Below are 18,293 nucleotides of genomic sequence, written 5' to 3'. Positions count from 1 at the left end.
TGACTTTATTTTTATTCGTTAAATGCAAAACCAACTAAATATAAACGCGAATTCTGGATTGTCGAATACAAAACAGAACTTACATTTTACCGTCTGATGGCTTTGGTCACCAAGAGGACCTCCGCTCCTTAAAACAACAAAAATCGTCAATTAATCATTTTAATTTTAGACGGCACAGTGCATGAAAATATTGACAGTTATTGAATGGATGTCAGACATGTATCCTGTGTTATTGTTGCAATATTCCTCTGCGCATGGCCATGAACAGGTCTTTATCCAACTGTTCCCATGGCATCTCAATCACTGGAATGTGTCTTTGTAACCCTGGAACTAAAGACTTGTTTGACGTGTATGGTGACCTAAGAACATAAGAACATAAGAATTAGGAGCAGGAGTAGGCCAATCGCCCCCTCGAGCCTGCTCCGCCATTCAATAAGATCATGGCTGATCTGATTCTACCCGCCAATCTACTATCACAGAACCATCTCCTGAATCTAACAGAATTAGACACACGAAATAGGAGCAGGATCAGGCTACACGGCCCCTGGGCCAGCTCCGCTACCCACAGGGCCATGTCCGATCCGAACCTAGACTCATGTCCGAATTCCTGCCCGCTCCCCGTAACCCTTAATTCCCTTTACTTCTAGGAAACTGTCTATTTCTGTTTTAAATTTATGTAATGATGTAGTTTCTACACCTTTTTGCGGCAGCATATTCCATGGACCTACCACCCTCTGAGTGAAGTAGTTCGTCCTCAATTTTCTCAGTCTTGAAAGAGCAGCCCCTTAAGGAGGAACTATCTCCTTCTCTCACTATGTGTAGTGAATCGTTAAATTTTTTTGAATATTTCCTTCGGTTGGACAATCTTTTTGTCCAGCACTCTTTCCAAATGGCGAAGAGTAAGAATGTAATGACATCGCCACAAACAGATTTGCGATATCGCTTCACTGAGCACCAGTGGGATTTCTTCTCTTATTGATTGCTCGGACTTACGGGATTCACCAATGTAAAAGACTATAACTTAATGAGATAGTTAATGAACACACAATTAAATTGATGAACAGCAGATGAAAGCAAAATTATTGAAGTAAATGTGACCTGCAGTTATTTGGATCAGTGTTTGAATGTGTGTGATTTTGTGTGTGTTTGACTGTGAGTGTGTATTTGTGCTTGAGTTTGGGTATGAGTATAGTTATATAAGATCATCAGAATATTAGAAATAGGAGCAGGAGTAAGCCATTCGGCCCTTCGAGCCTGCGCCGCCATTCAATGTGATCATGGATGATCATCTGCCTCAGCTCCATTCACCGGTCCTATCGCCATATCCCTAGATGCCCTTACTAGTCAGAAATCTATTGACTTCTGTTTTGAATATACCCAATGACTGAGCCCATACAGCCCTCTGGGGTAGTGAATTCTAAAGATCCAACACCCTCTAAGTGAAGACGTTTCTTCTCGGCTTAGTCCTGAATGGCCTACTCTTTATCCTGAGGCTGTGGCCCCTGGTTCTAGACTCTGCAGCCAAGGGAAACATTGTCCCAGCATCCACCCTATCAGGCCCTGTAAGAATTTTGTATGCTTCAAAGAGATCACCCCGATTCTTCTGAATTCAAGAGAATACAAGGCCAGTTTGCTCAATCTCTCCTCATATGACAGACCCACCAGCCCAGGAATCATTCTCGTGAGACTTCGTTGTACCCTTTATATGGCAAGTGTATCCTTCCTTAGGTAAGGAGATCAAATGGTACACAGTACTCCAGGTGTGGACTCACCAAGGCCCTATATAATTTGCGTACGACTTCTTTACTCCTGCATGCAAATCCTCTTTTAATGAAGACCAGCATTCCATTTGCCTTCATAATGGCTTGCTCCACCTGCACATTCACTTGCAGTGACTCATGTACAGGGACAACCAGGTCCCATTGAGCATCTGCATTCCCAATCTTTCTCCATTTAGGAAGTACTCTGCCTTTCTGTTTTATTCTACCAACTTGGATGATTTCACATTTATTCACTTACAATACATCTGCCATGTTCTCGCCCACTCACTGAGGCTGTCGAGATCCCCTTGAAACCTCTTCACAACATCATCACAACTGACAATGCCACATAGCTTTGTATCATCAGCCAATGTGGAAATGTTATATTTATTATCTCAAAGAAATCATTGATAAGCTTGTGAATAGCTGGGGCCTAAGCACCGATCCTTGCGGTACCCCACTAGATACAGCCTGCTATCTTGAAAGACACGTTTATCCCTACTCTTTGTTTTCTGCCTGCTGACCAATTCTCAGTATTATCCGCAATTCCATGTGCCCTAATTAAGTTCATCAAACTCTTATGTGGGGCCTTATCGAAGGCCTTCTGAAAAACCAAATACACCACATCTACCAGTTCCCCTTTGTCTACTCCAATAGTTATATCCTCAAAGAAACACACTAGACTTGTTAAACAGGATTTCCCTTTCATAAATCCATGGTGACTCTGCCCAGGCTTACAATTAATTGTAAAGTGCCCAGTTGTTGCATCCTTTATAATAGATTCCACCATTTTCCCAACTACTAATGTGAGACTAGCAGATCTGTAGTTCTGCGTTTTCTCTCTCCCTCCTTTCTTAAATAGCGGTGTTACATTGACTATCTTCCAATCTGCAGGGACCGTTCCAGAATCTATAGAATTTTGAAACATGACAACCAATGCGACCACTATCACAAAGCTTCCATTATCCCAACGTGTGTGTGTTTGTGTGTGTGTGCTTGAATGTGAATGTATGAGTGATTGTGTGTTCGATTCACTGAGTATGTACCTTTATGTGTCTGTATTTCTGTATTTGTGTGTTATTGTGTACGTGAGTGTGAGTGGGGGAGCTCCAATCTACAATAAAGAAGCCTTATGCATGCAGAGAGTACAAGCTTTCTGAAAGTTAGCTTCTGAGTATTATCTTCGTCGGGTGTGGTTGAAATTGATAATTGAATACTTAATCTTCTCACCTCATTTCTTTGCTGCTTCTCCACTTCCCTGAGAAGAAAATATAAGTGTTAGAAATCTGAGCCACATACTGGATTACAAAATAAGAACGTGAGAAAAGTCAAAGAGCAACAAATGTCTTTGGGCCACAGAAATTTCCGCCCCAGCACCATAACTATCCCGGCACAAAATTCAACGGCTTTGTGAAGAAACACGAAGTCTCTAATTTTAAACTATACCACCGGTGGGAACTGGCCAGAACTTCCGTTGTACACAACGCCCATTTCGCGCTCCACTGAGAGTTCAACGGAACAATAATGCTTTGAGGAACCGAAGAATTTGGCTTCAGGGTTACGCCTTTTATCATGATTAAAGTGTAGGCTCAAAACGTCTCAATGTCCGGTAATCATTTGGAGTGAGTGGTCAGAGCTATGGTGTGCATGAAGCAGTCTGAATGATGGAGCTGATTGCGGTAAGGGTGCAGAGCAACATTGACCCAGTACTTTTCAACGGTTTTGTTAATGTGTAGGATGTAGAAGATGAAGATGAATATGTTAAAGGACAGAACCCAGGGTTCGCCAGAAATTACTGTGCAGTCAAGGGAGAAGAAGTAATTGAACAAAATGTTAGACGATCATGCAACAGGTAGGAGTGCAAACGTTCTCCCGTTCTGTTAGGACGCATTTCTACCCAGGTCTCGTTCAGATTAGCCCTTCACTCATTCCCCTGTCAGGCGACGATCTCTTTATATTTACAGTCCGAGGTTAAGGGTCCAGTGGAAGATGTTTGGAGGAGATCTGTAGTACTGGATAAATAGGGAGACGGCAGTAAGCTTAGTGTGTGTTTCTGTAATGGACGGATATTACATAATGGTTCACCCACCTTTCTTCCAGAGGCACACACCCAACACGGCAAGGATGAGAATCAGACCCACAGCAGAACCAACACCAGCCTCCAGCGCAAAGAGTTTATCTAAATGAGATAAAGGGACCAAGACAAACAACAGTTTGTACACTAAAGGTGTTGCCCAACAGAAGAAATAAAATCGGCACTGCTATGATATAGAATTCGGAGTGAGCTCCAGAAGAGAAAAAATATATTGGCGGTGATGCAGCGCTTCCAACACTGGTGCATTTCTTCAGCGATTTGTCAGTCACTGATACTCCAAATCGGTCTTTCCTTCACTCATCTACCCTGAAAACTGACCCATATTAAAGCTGCTAAATAAGTGAACCAGTAATCAGGTCGGCACGTGTTGGCACGCGGATGACATCGTAAACCACCTGGTAAAGGTGACACAGCACATAGCTCAATTTTTGTTGGTTAATTAATTAACTACCTGATTTAGTCATAGATTGCTTCATTCGAAATTAACTCTATACCTGGGACCAAGTTAAAGTTCAATCTTCTCAGCAAGCGGCAAAAGTATAAGAGCAACAGCGTAGAAATTAATCATTTTCACACCAGAATGATCACTGGCTGAAGACTGCGGCTGTGCTGAGCGGAGACATGATGCAACTTTTCAGGGGCGGACCTTGTCCAGTATCACTGCTCTTTCAACAGGCGCTGACTCACGTGTTGTCTGATTCCAGATGTGCAGTTAGTGTTTGTGTTTCGCTTACTACGTTCAATTTCCGTTTGTTAAAAATCCTAGTGTGGATGCTAGTTTTTGTCAGCTTCTTAGTGTGCAAGTCTTTACCATTAGGGATCGGTGAAGAACTACAGGGAAAAACGCCTGATTAAAACTCTCTATTCGAATTGAAGGAACATGCCATTGAAACTTTGGTTCTTTTATTCTTTCCTCAATAACAGGATAAACAGTAAACATTTAGTGAAGTCAGCGTGAAGAGGCCTTTGGCTGTAACGCACACGCCGATTCTTGTCGTTAAATTCAACACTTGTTGCAGTCATAAAATTACAACTGTTCACTTGGGGCAGATTAACACTGAATCTCGCTCACCTGTTACAGTTATATGTACCGAGTCACTCAAAGACGATGTTAGCAGCCTTCCCCGTACATCCGCCTCATATAGACAGGTGTAATTTCCTCCTTCAGCGTGATCGACATTCCTGATGGTGAAGGTGACAGAATCCTTCACTGCAGCCGCAGGCCGGACATCTGATTGATTCGCTTCTCCGTGTCTGTATAAATAAAATGTGATGGCAGGAAGGTCCCGAGTGCTTGTACAGGTAAAGGTAACTTCTTCACCCTTCACAGTAACACTGGAACTCACTGATAGATTTGGTTTGGGAAGATCTGTAATTCGAATGGAACAAGCCGTGACGATTGATTTATATTCAAAGCAGATTTTTGTCAACCTAAGTGTAATAAACCTTTTTTAACAATCTCGAGCAATACCAGCGAATTCACCTCATTGGTGCCAGTCCTGCAGCTCAGCAATTAACACATGAGCTAAAACAAATTTTGAGCACCTGGATTTGCAACCTATTCAGCACCAGGCTATCAACTCAGGCACTGTTCAGTAGGTGATCAACGGGGAGTTGTGAATAAGGAGATTGGACGATTTTAAAAATGAAACAATTATTCACTTAAGTATAGTGTATCTGTAGATTATGGAAAGAAAACGATGTCATAAAATCTCCTACTGTTGATCGAAGTAGAAACATAGGAACAGAAGTAGGCCATGCAGCCAATCGAGCCTGTTCCGCTATTCAACTGATTATCGCTGTATTTTAACTCAATTTAGCAACCTTTGTTCCATTTCCCTTCATACACTTGTGTGACAAAAATCCATCAAGCACAGTTCTGAAATTTTCAATTGATCCAACCACAATGGCTTTTTATGGAGAGAGCCCTCGATTCCCAATACCTTTTGTGTGAAATTATTCCCTTCCCACTTTTACATTTTGTGATAAGGAATTGTTCTAATCAGCGTAGAATTATCCTAGCCAGAACTTAAAAAAAATCAATTTTATTTAACATCCTATTTGTAAAGAAAACTGTTTGTTCTACGTAAAACTATTATCAGAAGGTGAGATTTACGATCTTGCCGTGACACCTCAAAGCTACTTTAGTTAAAGGAATAGCGTAGCTGGATAGTGATTGCACTCATCATCCAGAAAAGCTTTATCTAAACTGGCAGTTGAGAGGCATTCGGTTTCTGATCGAAATGACCGACAACATGGGCCAAATTAAGTCCCGCTGTTACCAATCCAGTAAGTGTCCAATAATTTGTCACTGACATGTTGGATGGCGAGCTGTTGACTGACCAGTTGAAAGAAGACCGTGCCTGAACTGCATTTGCTATAGGGGATATTTGGAAGAGCACATAGCTCAAATAACAAACACAGCCACGACAATTTGCGCTAGTATAGCGCCTTTCACTTAATCAAATATTCAAATTACTTCATAGGAAAGTTATCAAACTGCATTTGACACTGAGCTAAAGACGAAGCTATTAGGACAGATAATCAAAGGCTTGGTCAAAGAGGTCGGTTTTAATGAGCATTTTGAAGAAGAGCGAGTGAGGCTGAGATGCATTTGGAAAGATTTCCACAGTTAAGGTGCAAGGCAGCTGAAGGCAAGCCCGACAATGATTGAGTGATGAAAATTGGGAAGAGAGCAGAATTGGAGGAGTTCAGCCATATCGGAGCTTTGCAGGACTTGAGGAGGTTTCACCGACAAGGAGCGGCGAGGCCACCAAGGATTTTTTAAACAAGGATTAGAATTTCAAGATTGTGGTTTTGCCGGATTGGCAGCGTTGGTAGGGCTGCGAGCAAAGGTGTGATTGATACACGGAACTTGGTGCGATTTAGGCAGGAGTTTTGGATTAGCTCAAGTTTACAGAGGGTGCAAGGTGGAAGGCTGGCCAGAAGCAAATTGCAGTTAAAGGTAACAAATGCATGGACGAGGGTTTCATCAGCAGATGAGCTGAGACAGGGGCGGAGAGGAGCACGTAGGTTATTCGGGGAACAGATCGGTTAAGCTAAGTGAACTGCAAGCAGAGTGAAGACATTAAAACTGGAATATGTTGGGAGCAGCAAATAGGTGTAGAGCAGAAAGGAGATGCTAAATAATTTAAACCGAAGGAAAACAGAAAAAGAGAAATGTTTTAAAAACAGACCGTGGAGCAGCAACAGAGAAGAAAAACAAACCATTATTGATATTCTAATGTTACGATATATTTCTTTATTGCTGATTTAATTGATAACTAAGTTAAAGAAGTGGATATAAGGCCACAGTAAGAAACAAATTATCAACTTTTAATAAGTAAATAGACCGATTGGGACAAATGTAATGAGCTGAGCGACAGCAGAAACTAAGATAAAAGTTTAGGGGATCCGTTTAGCAATAGAGGTCAATAAACAACTGCTATATCAACATTAATCCAGTTAATACATATGTAATACAAACCGGGAGCACAACCAACATTGCGCCTTGGGGTTGCAGAATGTGGGAATCTCTGATCAGCGACAGCATCCGGTAGAAACACATCTGTAAGAAATGCCTCTGAATTGAATCACTCCAGATCAGAGCCGTTGAGTTGGAACATGAGTTAGAGACACTCCGACACAGAAGGAAGGGTGAGGACTATCTGGATGGTTCACTGCAGAACACAATCGCTCCAACTATAGAAATGCAGGTACAGGGAGAGCAACGTTTGACTGACAGTCATGCAGTCATGTGGCCCCTATTTGAGGCCGGGATTTAAGCAGGTCCTGTCAAACAGGGACGATGTACTGGCTACCTGTGAGGATAAGAAGACAGGCTGACAAAGGACACAGTTACAGCAATGGAAGGCGAATATCACTAAGGTTTAACAGGCAGTAGAAATGGTCTGGGTAGAAGGGAGTTGTAGAAAGTTGTGCATGACTTTTTGGGTTTTGTCTACAGACCTCCTGATGGTTGTGATAAAGTAACGGGTTGAATAAATACATTGACCATAGAAACTTGTCGCTAAATCCGAGTGGTTAAGATGGATGGATTAAAGTTCTCCTAGACTGGGAGCAGCACAGCAACCCGAGGCCCAAAGACAGTGAATGTGTTTCATGTATTAGAGACAGATCTGGGGAACAATATCTTCTTCAACCAACAAGAGGACAAGCGATGATTAATGAGCAAACATTTGTCATCAAACTAATGATCAGGGGAGATCCAGCTAACAGTAAGCATAACATGATTGAGTTCAATATTAGGATAAAGCGGAAGAGCTCCACTTGTCTAATTACTAAAGCTTGTTCAACAATAGAGGTGAGAGATAGCATAACACTAAAAGGAAGGGCTTACACAAATACAAGCAATAGTGGCGACTGGGATAGATATATAGAAAAGGAAAGGCATAAAAATAAATTGGTAAGAACTGCAGAAAAATAATATGAGAAATAGTCTTGACGCCAATCACTTTTGCAATCATATTAAGAGAAATATGAGGACAGATTGAATAGACTAGACCTCTATACCTTAGAGTTTAGAAGAATGAGAGCTGATCACACTGAAACGTATAAAATGCTTAAGGAGCTTGGCAGTGTTGATGCTGAGAGGAATACACCTGGCTGGAGATTGTATAAATATGGGGTACAGTCTCAGAATAAAGGGTCTGCCAATTGAGACTCTGAGGAGTAGAAATTTCTTAACTCAAATGGGTGTGAATCTCTGGAATTCTTTACCCCAGAGGGCTGTAGATGCTCAGCCGTTGAGTATATTCAAGACAGAGATCGAAATTTGATATTAATTGAACCAAGGGATATGGGAATAGTGCTGGAAGATGGGTTATGATGTAGAAGATCAGCCATAATCTTATTGAACTGCAGAGCAGGCTCGAAGGGCCGAATGGTCACACCTGCTCCTATTTCTTAATCTCTTATATTAAGCGGCTGCATAACGGCAATGTGGGCCCTGAAAGACAGAAACCTTGTGAACCGCCACATAAAAACTGTAGCTAAAAAGGTCAGAGGCTGGGTATTGTGCGGTGAGTGACTCACCTTCTGACTCCCCAAATCCTTTCCATCATCTACACGGAGCACGCCAGCAGTGTGATGGAATACTCTCCTCTTGGCTGGATGAGTGCAGCTCCAACTCAAGAATCTCGACACCATCCAGGACAAAGCATGCCCCTTGATTGGCACCACAACCACCACCTAAACCATGCCATCTTTCCACCACCAGCATGTCCTAAACCGCGACCTCTATCACCTAGAGGGACAAGGGCAGCAGGCGCATGGGAACAACAATCACAATCAAGATCCCCTCCAAGTCATACACCATCCTGATTTTTAAATATATCGTCCTTCCTTCAACGTCACTGGGTCAAACCCTGGAACTATCTCCATAACAGGACTGTTGGAGTACCTTGACCACAGCGACTGCAGAGGTTCAACTAAGCGGCTCAACTACACTTTCTCTACATTAATTATCGACGGCCAATAAATGCTGGCATTGACAGAGACGCCCACATCCCATGAATGAATAAAACTTTAATATTGTACTTGAAAATAAGGAAATGGCAGATTGGCTAAATAATTACGTGTTATCGGTCATCACAGTAGAGGAAGTGCATAAAATACCAGAGAAATAAGGGAAACTTAAATAAAATCCAGTGGTGGAACCTTAATGATTGACCTGGATTTTGCTGTTAGCTCCAAAGGTTAGCTCAACACTGAACTCTAATAAAGCTGCCCACAATCGGGTAGTGGGCTCCAGAGCGTAGATTTCAATTATTCCGACGTCACTGTGAATGTGCCGCCATTTATGGAGGATTTGAAGTGATCTGCAGTGGCGCAGGCAACAGGGAGGCTGATCAACAAATCAGCTTGAAGAATTCTCACAAAAAGCACAGCAGGAAGTAAAAAGCATTGGATATAATTCACGTTTCATTCATTGTACATAGAGCGAAATAAAGATTGGGATCTGCACATGGAATTAAGGGAGAAGCTGAAATGTTATCAACAAACGTTAAAAAAATAGTATTTAATATTTTAAGTATCATGCAATTTTTAAATATTCTTCTGAGGGAATGAGACTGCACAGTTGCAAAATTAATATTTTAGGACCAGAGCGGTTTTTCTGCAGTAATTATGATTTAGTACACCATTAAAAACTCAGTTACTCCACAATGAACAAGGCATACCAATTACCGCGGGAATAGTGCATACAAAAATAATTTCACGTCAAATCAGTGAGTCTCTTTTGAATGCTTCTGTGAAGGCTGAAACAGCGCACGATATGTATGAACCGGGTATCACTGATAGCAACTTGCACAGTTCCGAATTTAACTGCGCATGTGCAGACGCCACCAGTTGCTATTAGTGTTACACAGTAATTAGGGCGACGTCTGACAATTTTGCTGTCATTACAACCGCAAATTCCAGATCAATATCAGTAAAAACAATGAGATTGAAGAGTACCACTTCTCCAAAACCGAATATTTTCCACTCCAGTGAAAGTGAGCAATTTACAGATGGTTTAGTCATGATCATCTAAAACTCTCTGGAAACAGGACTTGTCGCCTTGGAATGCAAAATTTCCAATGTCGCTCCATTATTAAAGAAATGTTGAAGAGAGAGACAGGAAATTATACACTTGTTTCAAACGCCTGTGTGGGCAAGTTAGTAACATCAGTTATAAGGTATAGAATGAATGTCATTTGGGAAAATCTGAACAAATTAGAGAGAACAGGCATGGATTAGTCTTTTCTAACTACCCAAGTTCAATTTTTGAGGAGATCACTGAAAAGGCAGATAAGGGAGTGTCTATGAATTTATATATATGGACTTCCAGGAGTCAAGTCTATAATGATCCATCAAGAGACTGTTAGCTTTACTCACAACGGATGGGATTGGAGGCAACGTATTGAGTTAGGTAAGGAGTTAGTTATGAGTTGAAAGACAGAGAGTAAGATGAATGGGGATGGACTCAATTCGGCAGGATGTGAATACTGGTCTTCCCTAGGGTTCTCAAGTGCAGTCTCTGCTTTTCAGTATAATTATCCATAAATTAGCTAAAGGAATAGAAAGTCGTAGATACAACTTTGGTAACGTCACTAAGTTAGGTGTCAAAGTAAATAGACTCGAAGATAGCATAAGGCTGAAAAGGGATATTGATAGATTAAATGAGTGAGCAAAATGTCTCAGGCAGAGTTCAATGTAAGCAAGTGCGAAAATTAGCAACTATAGATTTAAGGAAGATAGACCAGAGTATGTTTTAAATCGTAGGATGTCTGGAAGTGTGGAGATGCAGATATATTTAGGTGTCGATGAACAGAAATTAATATAATATAGTGGAAATGCGAAAAATAATGTTAGAAGGCTATTGCAATGTTCATAGAGTCATAGAGTTATAGAGTTTTACAACACAGAAAGAGGCCCTTCGGCCCATCGTGTCTGCGCCACCCATCCATCCCTGTCCAGTCTAATCCCATTTTCCAGCATATGGTCCATAGCCCTGTATGCAATGGCATTTCAAGTGCTCATCCAAATGCTTCTTGAATGTTGTGAGGTTTCCTGCCTCTACCACCCTTTTAGGCATTGAGTTCCACATTCCAACCACCCTCTGGGTGAAAAAGTTCCTCCTCAAATCCCCTCTAAATCTCCTGCCCCTTACCCTGAATCTATGCCCCCTTGTTATTGACCCCCCTACTAAGGGGAAAAGTTCCTCTTTGTCTACCCTATCTATGCCCCTCATCATTTTGTACACCTCAATCAGGTCCCCCCTCAGCCTTCTTTGCTCCAAGGAAAAAAACCCCAGCCTGTTTAGTCTTTCTTCATAGCTGAGGCGCTCCATCCCAGGTAACATCCTGGTGAATCTTCTCTGCACCCTCTCCAAAGCAACCACATCCTTCCTATAGTGAGGCGACCAGAACTGCACACAGTACTCCAGCTGTGGCCTCACCAGCCTTTTGTACAGCTCCATCATAACCTCCCTGCTCTTATATTCTATGCCTCGGCTAATGAAGGCAAGTATCCCATATGCCTTTTTAACCACCTTATCTATCTGTTCCGCTGCCTTCAGAGATCTATGTACATGTATAGCAAGGTCCCTCTGACCCTCTGTACTTCCTAGGGTCCTACCACTCATTGTGTATTCCCTTGCCTTATTTGTCCGTCCAAAATGCATCACCTCGCACTTTTCAGGGTTAAATTCCATTTGCCACTTTTGCGCCCAACTGACCAACCCGTTTATATCGTCCTGTAGCCTGAGGCTTTCCTCCTTGCAATTTACCACCCCACCAATTTTCGTGTCATCTGCAAACTTACTGATCATCCCTTTTACATTCTCATCCAAATCATTTATGTAATGTTGTTCTTTATCGCAATGTGGCTGGTATACAAAAGTGATTAAAGTTTTGAGAGAATTGTATAAATGTCTTGCCAGACATACACTTGGAGGACTGCTTTCAGATCTGGGCACTGGAGCAGAAGAAGAACAAATTGGGCTTGGAGGTGTTGCATAGCAGATTCACGATAAAGATACAGGGGCTAATAGGATACGGAATTATGAGGACATGTTCCATAGATTTGTTTGTATTCCCTGTAGTAGAAATGAATAAGAAGTGATATAATTGTGGTGTTATGAAGATTAAAGCAGTTAATCGGATAGATTTCCTCTGGTGGCAGCGTCCAGAATATTGGTGTATAACCTTACAATTATAGCTAAGTAGGTCATGGGTGATACCAGGAAGCAGTTCTACACACAAGGAGGACGGAAACCTGGATCTCACGCCCCCAAGAATCTGTTGAGGCTGGGTCAATAGAAAAATTAAAAACTGGGATGGATAATTTTATGCTAGGTAAGGTTATTAAGAGATTTGGCACTAAGGCGGACAAAAGCAATTAAGGTACAGATCAGCCATGTTCTAATTTAATGCCAGAAGGTTCCGTGAGTTAAATGATCCAATCCTGTTCCTCATTTCCAAATTAATATTTTCAGCATTGATGAGTTACATATTATCTCGGTTCACTGGCAGCAGGCTCGCCATTGAGTTCCAAGGTTGTGGGTTTAAGCTTAACAGAAGGACTCGAGACTTTAAGGTATGTTCCTGCTCATTGTTCTGAAAGTAAGGACTGTCCTGTGCAGCTAAATATTAAACCAAGACCCCATAACCGCTCAGGTGTGCGTGTAAAGTCCGGCGTCCAACATTCAGCCCTCAAATAAAAGCATCAGAATGAATGGACTGGTCATACCCTCAATTATCAAGGCGGCTGGCATACAAAAGTGATTGAAGTTATGATAGAGTTGTACAAATTATGGCCAGACTTAATCTGGAGGACGACGTTCAGATCTGGTCACCGGTGCTGAACAAGAACTTCGCTAATCTTTTACCACATTTACAAAGCTTCCCTCACTTGCTATAGTCCCCCATCTCTCACCTTCTATAGTTACTATCACTGACTCGCTGAGCTGGTATTTTAACTATATCCTTTAGAGAGAGATGCCATATTTGCATTCGTACTGCTCTTCTTGGCCTGTATTGGTAACTGTGAAATTTCCAAACTTGCCCTTTGTGAAGATTTGATAAAACTACAGTATTGGGCTTTCGCAGCAACATATGAAGGCTTTATTGAGGTATTTTTCCGTCATGGTGCAGGTAATGGCTAGCGTCTCTGCTTCCTAATGCACCCTAGCTAATTATTACAATTTAGCCGCAGCTGAAAATCGATTTAGATTAAAGGCTGAATCTGCCACAGTGTGGAGATTCACATTTCAAATGAAGGAGTGATGCTACTCTGGAGTTCAAAGACTGGTGATGTGCTGCGATTGTGACATTAATCCTTTAAAGCTACAAGTTCAGACATACAAAGGAGAAAATTGTGAATCAGGTGCATAGGTGCTTAATAATATCACACAGCTTGCAGTTTCTCTGTAGAGAAATTCTTGCCTTCACATCGCGCCTTATCGTGTCTTCCCTGTAATTGGCTGGGATGAACATTCATCTCCGGAGTGCAGCATTCCAACAGAACTGAGCTAAAGGCAGAACTTTAACCAAACCTTCCCCACAGGAACGGGATGGGTTGGGTTGGGTCGGCGGCCCATGTTACACTCCACTCGCTTTTCATCTCCACTGACTCTGTATCCATATTGGTCCATCTTCCAAAAGGAATTCCACTTCCTTATGTCTATTAAAGCATTTGCTGGCAGTAAATTCAGAGCGGCTGAATTCAGTACCATTGTTACAGGGATCCTGTCCAGACTTGAGCAATGCAACTAGAATCCATTTGCTTATTCTCCTTTCTCCTTATACCAAACGTTTAATTTTGTTACAGTGAAGAAAGAACGTTTTTTTTTGAAAATACCAAGAGGTCGAACAGACCAATTAACAATTTCTTGAGCCTGCCACTCACCTGTTATAATTACAGAAACTGCCTCGCTGAAGTTGGAATATAACCAAGTTATATTGTCCGAGGTTAAGTAAAAGCATTGGTACCGCCCTGCTTGGTTTGCACTGGCAACCATGCATATTCCACTGTTGTCCCTGGTAAAGATTTGATGAGAGGACACCAGCTCACCATCTCTATGAAAGAAGAATTGTTTACCGCGATATTCTCCGGTCACACTGCAAGTAATGGTGACCGACTCTCCTTCTAAATACACACCGGTCGGTTGATCAAGATATATCACTAGGGCTGTTTGCCGATCTGTGTAAATTAAATAGACACAACAATGGATCAGTGAAATTTCTTGTTCAGTGGAAGCTTGGGAATTCAATACCTATTGGACTGTGTTGAAGGGAAGATTCAATAATAGGGCAACTCGTGACCTTATCGGGGAAAGCCATCGGACGTTCAAAAGCACTGAAATTACACTTTGGGAAGGGAGTGGAGCAAGGGAAATGTTTAATCTTAAAATCTTATTTTTCTAACATTAGCGGAGGAGCAAAGTCGCTTATGAAGAGTGAAAGCCCCTGCTAAACCAAGGAGCATCGCATTGTAAAGGAAGGAGAAAACGGATGCCGGGCTCGTATCTAGAGGCTAATTTCAGAGACACCTTCACCAGTTGCCGGTAATGCACAAAAACTTTCAATTGTTCCATTAATTTACTGCTGTCATTCTGATGGTTCATGTTGTTCAGTGTTCCACCCAATATCTAGTCGAGGGAACTAGAAGTAAAATCTCAAATTTCGCAGACAACATAAAGCTGGGTGGAGGTGTACGCTGGGAGGAGGATGCTGGGAAAATCCAGTATGATTTGGACAGGTTGGGTGATTGGGCAGATGCGTGGCAGATGCAGTATAATGTGGATAAATGCGAGGTTATCCACTTTGGTGGCAAAAACAGGAAGCCAGGTTATTATCTGAACGGCAATAGATTGATGGAAGGGTTAGTGCAACGAGACCTGGGTGTTCTTGTGCACCAGTCGCTGAAGGTAAGCATGCAGGTGCAGCAGGCTGTTAAGAAGGCAAGTGGTATATTGGCCTTCGTAGCGAGAGGTTTCGAGTACAGGACAAACGATTTCTTGCTGCAGTTTTACAGGGCCTTGGTGAGACCACACCTTGAGTATTGTGAGCAGTTTTGGTCACCTTTTCTGAAGAAGGATGTTTTTGCCATGGAGCGAGTGCAGTGAAGATTCAGCAGACTGGTACCTGGGATAGCAGGTATGATGTATGAGGAGAGATTGTGTCAATTGGTCATCTCATTGAAATTTATAAAATTCTAACAGGACTAGACAAACTAGATGCAGGAAGGATCTTCCCGATGGCGGGGGGAGTCCAGAACATATGGTCACAGTCTCAGGATAAGGGGTAAGCCATTTAGGACAGAGAAGAGGAGGAATTTCTTCACCCAGAGAGTGGTGAATCTGTGGAATTCTCTACCACAGAAGGCAGTTGAGGTCAATTCATTAAATATATTCAAGAATGACATGGATATATTTATTCAGGCTAAAGGGATGAAAGGATATGGAGAGAAGGCAGGGACAGGATACTGAGTTTGGGTGATCAGCCATGATCTCATTGAATGGCGGAGCAGGCTCGAGGTGTCGAATGGCCTACGCCTGCTCCTATCTTCTATGTTTCTATGTTTCTATATAAAATATCTCCACCGTGTATTTGGAATGGCAATTTTATTTATATTGTAGATTATATTGTGACCAGAAATGGGAACTCTCCTGTAAGTGGCCTGCATTCAATCTTTTCAGCCGGGATAGGAAGCAAAATGACAAGATCTTGATTAGTAAAGCTTATATTCACCCTCAAACAGCACCAGCAGAAACACACTTTATCAAACATTCATCTCATTGCTGTTTGTGGAAAGTTGTGTGGGAAAATTGGCATTTAGCTCTCCTGTTATATTAATTGATTAGATCACTCTAACTAATGCAAGTTCAGAAGGCAGTGATAAATTAACTTGTTGGTATATTAAATATTGACTGAAAGTTAACTCAAATCTATACGTCTATATACTCAAACGTAGTACAGACACAGGGGATCAGAATAATTCTTTCCAGGCGAGCTCCCAGCACTGAATACCAAACAACGACTGAAATCGGTGTATATGCAACTATTTGATGGAGAGTGTCAAAGCAATGTCAGGTGACTTGCTGTGAAATTCTCAAGAAAAAAGGTTTTTTTCGTGTGCTACTAAGCTAGTACGGGGGCAGGGTTAGGGGACCTGGTTGAATGGAAGAGGAGGAAGCAGAAGAGGAGGAAGCAGGAAAGGAGGAAGTAGAAGAGGAGGACGTGGAAGAGGATGGAGGAGAAGGAAGGATGCAACACAGATAGCCCCTTTCTGGTCGGGATATCCGGCAGGCAATCATTCATCTGCTGTACCAGTGACTACAACCACAATTCCCCTTTCAACATTAATCCCACACTTTACCTTCCATCTGTTCGTCAGTATTTACCATACCCCCATTGAATGATATCTGCAAACTTTGTTGTTCCGATTCTCGTGTTTACATGCTTTCTGTAAACGGGGAAGGTTATTGGTTCCAGCAGCGATCTCTGTGGAACACCACTTCACACCATTCAGCAATCTGATTAATTACCTTTAACATCCACACACTGCTTTCCGTTTTGTAGCCAGTTGGCTATCTATTCAGCTAATTGTCCACTGACATCTCATCCTTTGACCTCAGTCATGATTCTACTTTATCAAATCCTTTTTAACGTCTATGTATATCACAGTTATTAAATGCACTTTGTCTACTCTTTCTGTTACTTCTTCATAGAATTAAATACGTTTGGTCAAGCATGACCTTCCATTTTGAATTCCCTGTTAAATATATTTTATTACATTAGCGGTTTCTAGATAATTTTTCTATATCAGCTTTTAGTAAAGGTTATATTTTTTTCCTACCTACGACGGTCTATAGTTTCCTGGACTTACTCTATATTCTTTATCAAAATCGGAATAACATTTCTGTTCTTCAGTTCTCTGGCACTATAACGTTATCTGTTTTTTTTGAATGAAAATTTAATAGTGCCATACCTCTGTCCTAACCAGCTTCGGTTTTTTTTGTAATGAAGTACAGTGACATAAGTTCCTTTAAATCCAAAGCTTGCGAACAATGCAGTCCTTGTAATGTTACAAGAGACCAACATCACAAATCGATTGATCTGGTGGAGAGGATTGTTGAATTCACCCATGATTATTTTTTCTAGGGCACTTACTCATTTCAGAAAACGAGGTTACCTATTTCTTCCTGCACTTCCCATCTACTATTAGGTGATCTGTAGAACACCACTATAAGCAGCAACCATTCCTTATTTTTCATTATCTCAATTCATATGGATTCTGTTTGTATATTAATATAAGTTAATATACTTGTTTTTAGTTCGATGATGTTATCTCTAGTCAGTACAGTTACCCACCGCCCCATTTTATCGTTCCCTATCTTTCTAAATAGTCTGAAAGATGGAACTGGAATTTTTTCCAGGTTCGTCAATTGCAGAAGTTTTAAATGAACCAGTGGTAGTGCAATAGCAGTCAAAGATGTTAAACTGATTGTAAAAGTAGGAAGGACAACGGGGACAATTATGAAGTCGTGCAGATAGTTACAAATAATAGGTTTGTGGTCCCTTTAATTAACATTAATATCATCATGAACAGTTTGCCTTTATATTGCGCTTTAAAATAAAAAAACTTCGCAAGAGGCTTCACAGACGTGTAGTACAAATTCAACACCAGTTTAAGAAAGAAATATTAAGAAGCATTATCATAAGCTTGATCAAAGAGATGAATTCTATGTAGAATTTTAAGCAAGGGGAGTTGGCGTGCTATCGGGAGTTGAATTTTGTGAAGGGAACAGGAGGAAGGTCTCATGGGCAAGATGAGTGCAGGGAGGGTAGGAATACACACGGGAGAGATACAAAGATTACAATTTGAAGGTTGGACAAGGGGTCGACTAGCGGGAGGCTTCCTCTGGTGGACAC

At 41.5% G+C, this 18,293-nt stretch overlaps 1 protein-coding gene across 1 annotated transcript; it reads right to left on the bottom strand.

Moving 5' to 3' along the window:
* Positions 1 to 229: 229 nt before the first annotated feature.
* LOC147086882 (immunoglobulin alpha Fc receptor-like) lies at positions 230 to 16,765 on the bottom strand. The gene is made up of 6 exons (XM_085978349.1): positions 16,738 to 16,765; positions 14,266 to 14,559; positions 4,928 to 5,224; positions 3,850 to 3,939; positions 2,991 to 3,018; positions 230 to 359 (listed from the first exon to the last, which is right to left on the bottom strand). Exons 1-6 carry the CDS (start codon positions 16,763 to 16,765, stop codon positions 230 to 232), a joined length of 867 nt encoding a protein of 288 aa, XP_085834475.1.
* Positions 16,766 to 18,293: the final 1,528 nt, after the last annotated feature.

Source organism: Somniosus microcephalus, unplaced genomic scaffold, assembly GCF_052327205.1.
Source record: "Somniosus microcephalus isolate GS21.2 unplaced genomic scaffold, FLI_Smic_1.0 unresolved_chr7, whole genome shotgun sequence".
Taxonomy (NCBI): domain Eukaryota; kingdom Metazoa; phylum Chordata; class Chondrichthyes; order Squaliformes; family Somniosidae; genus Somniosus; species Somniosus microcephalus.
Note: the sequence above shows the minus strand (reverse complement) of the source record. Positions and strands in the feature narration are given on the sequence as shown.

Coding starts and splice junctions, on each gene's coding strand:
- LOC147086882 (XM_085978349.1), bottom strand. CDS start 16,765: ATGGTAAATACTGACGAACAGATGGAAG. Junction 14,560..16,737: donor TACTGACGAACAGATGGAAG/GTAAAGTGTGGG, acceptor TAATTTACACAG/ATCGGCAAACAGCCCTAGTG. Junction 5,225..14,265: donor AGTTTCTGTAATTATAACAG/GTGAGTGGCAGG, acceptor TTCGAATTACAG/ATCTTCCCAAACCAAATCTA.